General features: G+C 59.2%; 1 protein-coding gene across 1 annotated transcript; it reads left to right on the top strand.

Moving 5' to 3' along the window:
* The first annotated feature begins 4,884 nt into the window (after positions 1-4,884).
* LHX3 (LIM homeobox 3) lies at positions 4,885-11,312 on the top strand. The gene is made up of 6 exons (XM_059828921.1): positions 4,885-4,954; positions 7,908-8,079; positions 8,295-8,497; positions 8,705-8,856; positions 8,971-9,142; positions 10,894-11,312. The coding sequence occupies exons 1-6, from the start codon at positions 4,885-4,887 to the stop codon at positions 11,310-11,312; spliced, it is 1,188 nt and encodes a 395-aa protein (XP_059684904.1).
* The last annotated feature ends 561 nt before the right edge of the window (positions 11,313-11,873 follow it).

Genomic DNA, 11,873 nt, shown 5'->3' on the forward strand with positions numbered 1-11,873 from the left:
GCGGAGCTGAGAGCTGCTGGGGGCACCTGCGGGCGACTGCTTCTGCCTGAAAACCTGCTTCTACATGAAAACTTCTCTCTTTGATTTTGACGTTAAGTCTGCGACATTAAGTCAGCCTGTGCTTTTTAAAGACACTATTCAAGAGTTCTGGCACAAGGAGCCATCATGGGTCTTGTCTCTTTAGGAATTTATACGAGTCCCTATAATTATCTTTATAGCACCTGGGCTTGAATATTAAAACAACTCATAAGCAACCAGAAAGACAGTGAACCAGGGGTGGAAGGTAGTCCAGGCTGGCTTGTGGGTGCCCCTTGCTTTGTGCTGGAATCCAGTGAGGGGTCCCAGGAGGAGGCTTGTTAAGAGGAAAGCCCAGAGTTTCCAAATTTAGTTTTGAAAATCAGGTTTTGAAAACTTTTAAGTGACCTAATCTGGGGAGATGTTGATATCAGCCAACAAGCATGGACGTTTAGCTTTTGAAACAAAAAAAACCTGAACACCAAAAAACCAAACCCACAGCATAGCGAGTATTGGCCCAATTTTCCAGATCTGGTTTCTGTGGGACTGTCGAATTCCCTGCTGTGCATTTTGAAGTTGAAAATCAGTCATAACTGCTGCTGTTTAGAACTCTACCAAATATATAGACCTGAGTTTGTTAGCTTTGACTCATTCTGCATATTTTCATCTGCAGACGAAAGCAAAAGGCTTTGAAGGTTTGTAGGGATGATTTTGCGATTAAAACAGCAACAAATGTGGGTTTGGAGTAAGGCTTTTTTCTTTTTTTGCTACATTCCATTCACTTTCATGTTGCTGTGACTGCTGGAAACATGACAAAATGAGCCCATCGTCATGTTTCCAGTGGTGCTTTTTGTTTCTTAAGAGTATAAAAGCATGAAATTAGGATGTTGATTGTCCGTGTTGGGGCTCTAACTCTGTTGCCAGCTACCTGGCCAAGGCTTTCACCTGAGTGCTGGTAGTGACCTCATCTGGGCAAGTTTTCTTAACTTTGAATTCAATTGTGTAAATCTTGGTTTACTTGTTCTTCTTTTCTACCTTTACAATGACAAATGATATCCTTTTACGTACTCCGACTGTAAAGGTGTGTTACATCTGCTGGGGAATGTGTGATGCTGCTCTGCCGTGGTGTGTTATCGGTGGGCGAGTTCCAAGAAAGTGTTTCCTTTTTAAAAATTGCCTCAAACCCCCATCTCCTCAGGCTGGAGGTTTTATTTGCGTACTGTGTTGTGCCACGGAAGTTTCTGCAATGCCGCTTTCAGTTGTGGATCGTACCATACCGCTGGCAGTCATTTCCGAGAAGGATTTCTTGGCCCGTTGTAATTCATGGAGCCGCCTTTGCTCTTCAGATGTTTTTAAAGAGGAAATATTAAACCTGCCTACAAAATAAAAGGAGTACTGTGGAATGTGCCAGGAGAGAAGGAAAAGCTGCAAGTGCTAAAGAAACTGAATGAAGTTATTCCTGAGAACTCTCAATTTTTAGTTTCCAGCAGTGTCTCCATCCCGCTATTCCTGCTCAGAACTGGATGGGAGCTACCCTCTTAACAAAAGGTCCGAGGTGTATTGTCTAGGTCTGTGCGTTGCGTATGAGGTGTTAAAAATAGTGAATATACCTTTTCGGTAATTTAAATGTTTTATTTATTTTAATTCAATAACTTGACATTTTCAAGTCTATTCTGTTTTGGTTGGTTTGGTTTTTTACTCAGTCTCATACCTCTCTAGGAAGGAAGAGTGACTGTTTTGTACTAAATTGTAAACTAATGTGCTTGTTTAAAATAAATTGCAAAGATTTGGGCAAAGTGGTGCGTTTTGGCTTTTTACCTCTATCTTCAAGTTCTTTTTAGCTAAACTGTATTGCAAGGATAGCTTGTGTACGTGTCCATTTCAAACCATACTGGTCATTTTATGTAGGTACTTAATTCTGAAAAGTACCAGGAACAGGTAAACTCTTTCTCCATTTCTTTCACTGTTGCCCCATAACTTTATAACATGTCAGTGGATGTTGGCAGGAGCAATGGAAAAAATGTCGGTTTCTGAGCAATTATTTGCACATTATCTCCGTTTAGACACACATACCCAAATCTTCCTTTCCCTTAAGCCTGAGTGTCTCGTCTCTGGCCGGGACGGTGCCAACCTCCACTGGGTGCTTCTGAATCCTTTTGCTGGCATCCGCAGTGCCGCTGAGGAGCTGGGACGGGAGACGACTTAAAAATACTGATTATCGACCTGCAGCAGTACTCCAAGATATTTTTAGAAATCAGTAAGATTTCTAAACCTGTAGATAAGGTTCTTTGAAGTTTGGCACTGCAGCCCACCTCTCCAGGGAAACGTGTGTTTCCTCGCTGGCCTGTGACTTGCCTGGAAGACAGCGATGTTCCCCTGGGGAACCTGATGCATGGGCTCATCGCCTAACACTGTCCGTGCCGGGGCAGGGGTGGGAGTCCCCTGTCCTTACCTCCCAAAGTTTATAGTCTGCTGCCTCGTTTTAAAGAGGTGCTAAGGGCGGTCCTGGGAATTCACTCCCTGACCCGCTGCTCTGTTGTTGGGGCAGGCACAAGGGCTGTCCTCCAGGAGCTGGCACAGGTCCCGTGGAAGGAAGGACAGTGCAGCCTTTGGGTCTGTCCACAGAAGGGAATGGGGAGGAGAATATGTTTAAGCCCAGACTTCTCAGGGGCTGGCAAGTGATCTTCTGAATTGAGGGAAGAGAGAGAAAAACAAGAATAAATAGATGTTTGGGGTTTTTTTTGGTGGCAGAACCACAGTGAGGAAGACTATGGGCAGGGTCCGATGCCTGCTACAACCTGAGCAGGAGGGCACGAGAGCATGCGTAGCATGGAGATCATCCAAAAGGGCTTTTGTGGAAAACTGCAGAGACGGTGCCACAGTGCGAGTGACCCGCGGGGCTGAAAACACGAGGCTGGGCAGGGCTGGCACCTGCCATTGACGGTCCTGAGCGGGACATCGGCCACTGCCCTCCATCCCGCACAGCCACAGCTGCCACGACTGTGCCACGTGCCCTGGGGAACAGCCACGGCCACACACACACACGCACTTTCTTAAACTGCTTCCTTAGAGGATCAGACTAAAAATCCACTTATAAAACTGAGCTTAAAAGAGTCCGTGTGGGTCATCACCTGCCCCCCCGCCCCGAAGCTGTTCATGGCCCTGGGGAGCGTCGAGGTGCCCCCGCGCAGCGGGTGCTGGCAGTACCCGGCAGGACTCGCCACGGTACCTGGGATTACTCCAGCACGATACTGGTGATGCTCCACCAGTGCTCTACCTGTACTCCAGCCTGGCATTTCTAGGTACTTTAGTTGGGGACCCCAAATCCTGGTCCCCAAAAGGTCTCCCTGTGTTATTTTCCAATCCTACGGGTCTGAGCTGTCCCCCAGGCTGCGACCCGTTCCCCAGGCAAGTGAACCACCTGAGGGGACAGTCCTGACCCAGCCGTCGGCCCCTGCAGCCCTGCACCATGCAGGACCCGAGGCAGGCGGGAAGGCAGCCTGGCACCCAGGGGTGCTCAACAGCGGTGTGGGGCCAACGCGGGTGCCGTGAGGCTGGGACCCTCAGGGACTTGGTGCCGGGCCCGCTCCCCAGCTGCCCCCACGGGTGGGCGAAAGTCCCTGTGCTGCCGTCCGGCAGGAACATATGTGTGTTTGGAGGCTCCCGCCCCTAAGCTGCTTTTATTAATTTGTAATCCCCTGCGAGCAGGAGGTAAAGGGATTCGGGGGATTAACGGGCTCAGAGTAACAACTACAATTATCAGCTCCGGCTGCCTGGGGCAAGTGGTGCACACACGCGTGGTGCATACACATACGGTGCACACACGCGCGGGGCTGTCCGCCCCGGCACGGACACACGCAAGCACACAGACACGTGCCCGCACCCCCCTACACACACACCTCAGCACAGGCAGACACGCAAGCGCCCACGGAATAGAGCACAAGCCCACAGGTACAGACACCCGCGTGGACGCAGACCCCCGAAACCTGCACACCCCCACCTGCACACCGCCACGGGCACCCAGGCTGGCACCCCCCCCTTGCACGCACAGCACACGCACACAAACTGCCTCCGGACAAGCGCAGGCCCACGCGTGCACACAGCTGCACGGCCAGCCCTGCCGCACACCCACACACCACCCACATGCACATGCAAACACACGCATGCACACATGCACGCACACATGCACGCACACATGCACGCACACACGCACGCACACACGTCCATGTCCGCCCCGTCCTGTATTAGCGCAGTTAACCCCCGCCAGCCGCAGGGCGCTGCTTGCCCGCGGTCAGACGCGAGTCCTCCTCACCCGTTACCCCTCCGCGCTCATTAACTAATTAGTGGAGGGGGACGAGCCCCCCCGCTCCCCACGGGCGGCGTCGGGGGAGGCCCGCGCCGCGGGGGCAAACGAAATCCGGGCGCGGGGGCGGGCGGGGGGCGGGCGGTCCCGGGGGGAGGCTCCCCCCGAGGGTCCCCCCCCGGTCCCGGGCCGCGGCGCGGTGCGGTGCCGCCGTCGGGGCTCTGCGGGGGCCCCGGGGCCGCTTTGCGCCCGGGGGCGGCGGCTGCGGCCTGAGCCCACGCGTCGGGCGCGGCGGCCCCGGCCACGCGTGGGACGTGGGGGGCAGTGCCCCCTCCCCTCCCGCTTTTGTGATGCTAAAGAGCCCCGCGGTGAAGCGCGGCCCAGCTGCGGCCCGGCCCGACGGCGCGGTGCCGCCCCCGGCCCGCCCCCCCGCGCCGGCCCCGCTCCGCCCCGGGCGGCGGCCAACCCCCGCGCCGCTCCCTGCGCTCCCCTCCGCGCCGCTCCGCCACTCCTCCGCAGCCACCCGCGCACCTCGGACGGCGCCCGGCGCGCCCGCGGAGGCCGCGATGTTGCTGGAGCGGGTCCGCGCCGGCTCGGAGAAGGCAGCGGAGCTCTGCCCCTTCCCGCGGAGCCCAGGTGAGGGGCGGGCGCGCAAACCTCCGCGTCCCCCCGCGGAGGCACCGGTAGCGGCTCGGGGAGCCCCGGCGGGAGCGGGCCCGGCCGTTCCGCGCTCCCCGGGGCACCGTCGGGGCTGGCTGCAGGGGAGGGCGGGCGGCCCGACGGCACCGGGGGGTCCATCCCGGTCCGTCCCGCCCGCCCCACGCTCCCCCTCGCTCTCTTCTGCCTCGTCCCCGACATCAGAGACCACCCGCTGCCCCCCGCACGCCGGCGGCTCCGGCCCCGCGCCCGCTCCAGGCGCCCGCTTGGGTCCCGTCGGGTGTGGACCGGGGCTCCCCGCCCGCTGCCAGGGGGGAAAGGCGGCCGCAGCCCCGGGCTGCCCCCCGGCCCCAGCCCCGGCGGGAGCTCTGCCCCGCACCGCGGAGAGGCGGCTTCTGCCCCGGGCTCCCGCCGCTCAGCGCGCAAAACGAGGGCAGGGACGAAACGGGAAGTTTCTGCCCGCCGGTTCCCCCCCGACGGCGGGCACCCCCTGCGCCACCCCGCCCGGCTCCCACCCGGCTTTTCCCCCCTCCGGAAAAACTCCCCTTAATTCCTCTCCTAAATGTTTTTTCCCTTCCGTTTAACGAACGGAGCCAGCGCTGCCGGGGCGGGGAGAACCGGGCCGCGCTCCCCTGGCGTGCCCGGGGCACCGGGGGTCTCACCGGGGGTGGCAGAGCCGGGGCCGGGGCAGCGGGGCCGGTCCCGGTGCGGGGCCGTCCCGGTTCGTGCCAGCGTCGACGGCGGCCGACGGGGGCTTCAAACCAAACCAAGGCGGAGCCGGGGCGGGGGCCCCGCCGGTGAGCGGGGGCCGAGGTGTCACCGGGAGCCGGGCAGCGCGGCAGCCCCCGCCGTCGGGTTGGTGCCCCCGGTCCTGCCCCGCGCTTGGCGCCCGGTTTGTCTCTCTGGGGCTCTGCCCGGCGGCTCTCCGCGGTGCGGTCACCGCAGCCGCGGTAACTGCGCGTTTGACCCGGCAATCAGGAGACGCTTCTGCTGTCGGGGGGAGGAGGCGACGCGGCCGAAGGCGAACCCCCGGTAGAAGGAGCGACGCGAAAACGCCGTTTGCCCGCAGGACGCGACGCCCGTTCATGGCGCCGCGGTCCCCGGCCGGGCTCCGTCGGGGCCCGGGGAGGCAGCGGGAGGGAGCAGCGGGGCTCGCCGGGGCTTACCGTGGCGGAGGGCCGGGGCAGGGCGGCGGCAGGACCGGGGCCGGCGGGGGTTTCGTGCCGTCGGCGGGGTCGAGCCGCGCCGTGCTTTGCCCGGGCCGGGGCCAGATCCCGGGCTTTGCGGCTCACAACCAGCTCGGGGCAGCGGCCGGCGCTGCCTCCCCCCCGGCGCGGCCCCCGCCGCCGGCTCGCCCCCCCCCGCCCGCCGCCGGTCCCGTCGGGGGGCGGCCCCGCCGGGTTTCGTTTCTGGGCGCCCCGGAGCCGTCGCGCTCCCGCCGTGCCCGGCCGGGAAGGGGCGGCGGGAGGGGATGTGCCGCCGGCCCCGGGGGGGATTAAATACAGCGCGCCGCGATGCCCTGTCCGGCGCTTCAGACCGGCACCGGCGGGGAGGGCCGGCGGCTAAAAATAACCCGCTTTAGCGAATTAAATCCCCGGCGCCGCGGGGGTGGCAGCGGCCGGGGCGGGGGGAACTGCCGCCGTGATTTGGGGGGGCCGGGGAGGGCCGGCGGGGGAGCGCGGCCGTTCCGCACCCCGGCCCGGCCTCGGCAGCGACGGGGCGGGGGGCGCTTGCGGCGGCGGGCGCGGGGCTGGGGGCGGCGGGGGCTGCGCCCGCGCCCCGCGGAAGATGCGCCAGTGCCCGCGGCCCGCCTGAGGGAGCGAAGCTGCCGCGGCCCGCGGAGTCGCCATGCAGCGTAAGAACCGCGGGCCGGGACAGGGCCGGGCCGGGCCGGGCTGTACCGGGACCTTGCGGGGCTGTGCCGTGGTACCGTGCCCGGGGCTGGGCCGTCTGCCGTGGTACCGTGCCGGTGCCGGTGCCGGAGCCCAGTCCCCCCCGGGCAGCCCGGGACCGGGGCCGCTGTCTTTAGCGCTGCCTTTATTGGGGTTATTTGTTTGGACGCGGTGAATTGTTGAGGAGACGATTAACACCTATAACGATATCCTCTCCACCTCTACCCCTACGAACAGCTATACATCTCCATATATCTATATATCGTTATCTTTACGTAGAGGTACTCTTATGCCTGCATCTATCTATATCTGTACAGCCGTGCCTATATATCTCTCTGTCTGTATCTATACCGATATATCTATATTTATATACCTCTATATCCGCAGTTTTACCTATCTGTATCTATAACTATATACCGGTACCTATATATTTATGTCTATTTATCTGTACATTTTCGTTCTCTAGCTACTGTATCTGTTTCTTTTTATATCTCTATTTCTCTACATCTGTACCCTGATATAATCTCTTTCTATATCGCCTCTGTCGGTATCTGCAGGGCGACGGGACAAGCCTACCGCCTTTTTATTTTCAGTACAATTCTCGTAATTTTGGCAGTTTCGTTCCCCACCCCGCTCGGGCTACCCCGCCGTTATTTGCAGGTGAATTTTGGAAGTGTAGGAAAAGGAAAAAGAGCCCGGAAAAACTGCGCGGCAACTTTGCCGGCGGCTCGGCCCGGGGGTTAATTCCGTTCTCATCACTTCCCTTCTCCTTTTCCTCTGTGTCCCCGGGCGCTTCCCCCGCCGTGCGCGGCCCGGGGGTTCGTTGCTCTCCGCGGCGCGGGGAGAGGCTCACAGGGCGCCGCGCCAACGAATTTGAACGAATACTCTTTTTTTTCGGGCCGTTCCCCGGGCCAACCCCAGGGCCGCCGTCGGGCGACAGCAACCCCGGGGGCGCCGGGCCGGGCCGGGCCGATCTGGGGCGGCGGCGGGAGGCAGCGGGGCCGTCGGGGCGGCGGCTGACGGGGGCTGCCTCCCCGCAGAGATCCCGCTGTGCGCCGGCTGCAACCAGCACATCGTGGACAGGTTCATCCTCAAGGTCCTGGACCGGCACTGGCACAGCAAGTGCCTGAAATGCTCCGACTGCCAGACGCAGCTGGCCGAGAAGTGCTTCAGCCGCGGGGACGGCGTCTACTGCAAGGAGGACTTCTTCAAGTGCGTGGGGACGGGACGGGGGACCGGGAGAAGCCGGGGGAGCGACAGCCCGGGGGGGGGTGTCAGCACCGCGGGCAGCGGCGCGGCGGGCGGGGTTCAGCACCGCGGACAGCGGCGCGGCGGGCGGGTTCAGCACCGCGGACAGCGGCGGGCCGGGCCGGGCAGCCCCCCCCGCCGCCGCGCTCAGCGGCCGCCGCTTGTCCCCCCCCGCTCAGGCGCTTCGGGACGAAGTGTGCCGCCTGCCAGCAAGGCATCCCCCCGACCCAGGTGGTGCGCCGGGCCCAGGACTTCGTTTACCACCTGCATTGCTTCGCCTGCATCGTCTGCAAACGGCAGCTGGCCACCGGCGACGAGTTCTACCTCATGGAGGACAGCAGGCTGGTCTGCAAGGCAGACTACGAGACGGCCAAGCAGAGAGGTACCCCTTGCCCCGTCCCTCCCACCCCCCGAGGGCAAAGGGGAGACGGCCCGGGGCCCTCCTGCCCTCCGGGACACGCTCATGCAGCGGGCGGGAGGGGTGCCGGGAGCATCTGCCGTCGGGGGGTGGCTGGAGGGAGGACGGGGGTCCCACGTCCCCGGGGACACCCCGTGGTAACTTCGCCTCTAACTCGCACCGTGTCGGCAGAGGCTGAGTCCACGGCCAAGAGGCCCCGCACCACCATCACGGCCAAGCAGCTGGAGACCCTCAAAAACGCTTACAACAACTCGCCCAAGCCGGCGCGGCACGTCCGGGAGCAGCTCTCCTCGGAGACGGGGCTGGACATGCGGGTGGTGCAGGTGAGCCGGGGCGGCCCTCGCCCCCCGCGGGGCCGCCCGGGCCGCGGGGCGGGAGGCGGCGGGGAAGGAGCCGGCCCCGCAGAGAGGGAGCTCCCCGGCGTGCCCTGCTTGCAGGTCTGGTTCCAGAACCGCCGGGCCAAGGAGAAAAGGCTGAAGAAGGACGCGGGGAGGCAGCGGTGGGGTCAGTACTTCAGGAACATGAAGCGGTCCCGGGGGACCTCCAAGTCCGACAAGGACAGCATCCAGGAGGAGGGGCCCGACAGCGACGCCGAGGTCTCCTTCACAGGTCGGTCCCGGAGCCCCCGTTCCCCGCCGGGGCTTTGCCGAGTGCGGTCTGTGCCCTCCCTGCACAGCTGCTGCCCGTGCCCAGGCTCCTTTCACCCCCTCGCTGCCACGTTAATAATTTTCAGCCGTAATATAATGAGTGAAAACAAGTGCTCAAGGAGGGCGAGGTGCAGAGCTGCGGAATTCACCGCGGTGCGGCCGCGGCTGCCCGGTCCTGGCGCGGGGGGGGAAGCCGGAGCCGCGGCAGCGAGGGGCAGCCGGGGCTGAGAACTGCGGGGGAAACTCCGCTCTCGCTCCGGGGGCGGCTGTGTCAGCTCCAAAAAGGTGCAGGGAGAGCAGGGAGAGCTCCCCGGGCAGGCGCTGCGGCTGTTAGAGCCGCTGCTCGTACGCAGCCTTTCCGGGGGACTCTTGGAAATACAAAAGTCCGGAATCACTGAACGTTTCTATGGGGAAAAGTATGTAGAATTTTTTTTTTTCCATCCATTTAGGGGTGATTTTATTTGTGTAGTTACTAGTTAGGACTCCCTTCCCAGCCCTGTGGGAGCTGTTACCTCTCCCCTGTGCTGTAAAGGGAGATTTCTGCGTGTTACGAGGTTTCTGCATCTGAGGGTCCCTTTTTTGGAGCCGACAAACCCAGGGACATACCTACACTAGCTCTTGTCCTGCATAGCCTCATCCCGCACTCTCCAGACCCAGGGCACCGGCTGCAGGAGCAGGATACGGCCCGGTGTGGGGCTGGGGGGCATTGGTGCCTGCAGCACTGCGTGGGGCTGCATTCTGCACGGCCCCAACCCCGGCCCAGAGCTGCCCCAGGGCCAAGTGGTCTCCATCGACGTTGCCTGGTCCGTGCTGCCGCCGTGTCCAAATGTGCTTCTGCGTGTGCGTATCGTTTTTAGGAATCCAGGAGAGACACTGGAATGCAAAACGCTGTGTACATATTTGCACAGCCGTATGTCTATAAGGCACGTATGTTTATACACACACAGCTTTGCATCTCAGCTTCTCTCCCGTGTTCCTAAAAACGATTTGATTTTCAAGTCTGTTTATATACGCTGTGCATCAGCATCATTAAATATGAATATACTATAAATAATAACTAAAAAATGTTGAACAATTATTGATAGCTTGATGCCACAAACAGGTTTGTATCCTAGGCAACCGAGCAGCTCTCACTGTCCATAAAGCCCCTAACGAATGCAAACAATTTTTGCTGGCAACTTAAAAACACTTCTGAAAAATGAGCAATATTTTTTAAGTCGTACAAATACATTTCATTAGCCTGTTCCTGAGCAGACAAATACTGCTGAGCTTTAATATCTTTTTTTCTGAGTAATGGAGAGTTTTTCTTGCATCAGTGAGTGTTCAGCTTGCTCCTAAAAACAATGTCAAAATTCAAAATAAACCTCAAAGCCAACTAGAAATGCAGAACAAAAGGTGGAAAGACACTGAACTCGCATTCCCCTTCAAAGGATTATTTTAAAATCATGGTCTTATATTTTAATATGTACTCTTCATGCATATTTTTAAAATCCTAAATGTATTACATGTTTGTACTCAGAAAAAATAATCTCCCGTGGCCTTCTATGAAGACCTATCAACAAGGTCGGGAATAATAAGGAATTACGAGTGGCAAGTGCATGGCTGCTCAGCTCCCATCCATCTAATCTGTTTATCCCCAGAGCCTGCAGGAGTGCGACCGCTGCCGGCCGTGACCATTGCTCTCCCAGTAAAACCAGTCCATTTCCCTTTCAGATGAGCCCTCTATGTCCGAAATGAGCCATTCCAATGGGATTTACAGCAATCTCAATGAAGCGTCCCCTGCTCTGGGGAGACAGGCTGGGACCAACGGGAGCTTTGCTCTGGACCACAGCGGCATCCCAGCTCAGGACCAGTACCACGACCTGCGATCCAACAGCCCCTACGGGATACCCCAGTCACCAGCTTCCTTGCAAGCACTGCCCGGCCACCAGCCTTTAATCTCCAGCTTGGTTTACCCAGACAACGGCTTGGGCATCATGGGACAAAGCGGACAAGGGGTGCCCCAGTCCATGAGGGTCCTGGCCGGGAACGGACCCAGCTCCGACCTCTCCACCGGCAGCAGCGGGGGATACCCGGATTTCCCTGCCAGCCCGGCCTCTTGGCTGGATGAAGTCGACCACGCTCAATTTTGATACAGGGTCCACCACCGTGCAGTGGGAAGGGAGAGGACTCGGTGCTGTTAAATGTCACCTACTCTTGGAAATAAAGGAGGGACAAGCTGCGGTTGCTGAGCGGGGCAGGAAAGTGTGACGACATGGAGAGAGCGGACGTGCTTTTGGAGGGCAACGCAGCGGCGGGTTGGCAGAGGACTGTGGGCAAAGGCAGCCGCACCGCAGCGTCCAAACGAAACTCATTATCGTGTCTTTACTAAACACCAAGACTTGTGCTTTACAGATTTGATATAAGGTATTTCGTTTTCTGTTGTCAGTGCATTCTCCAAAGCAAGGACTTGCTTCATCACCCATCCACACCAACACCTTTTTAAGAGAAAATAAAGTCCTCATCCACGGTAAAAGGTGTGACAATGTCTATATTTCTATAGGAGAAATGTTAATAGTGAATCACTTCAGAAATCCATGGTAGAAAACTTCTCTGTTCTTCCAGCAGATTTTTTAAAAAGCGCACCGATGCGGTATGTTTTGTTTTATTTTGAATTTTCATTAACTTTTCTAAAATGAAATGCTCTTTAATAT

Source organism: Gavia stellata, chromosome 24 (assembly GCF_030936135.1).
Source record: "Gavia stellata isolate bGavSte3 chromosome 24, bGavSte3.hap2, whole genome shotgun sequence".
In the NCBI taxonomy this organism is placed as follows: Eukaryota; Metazoa; Chordata; class Aves; order Gaviiformes; family Gaviidae; genus Gavia; species Gavia stellata.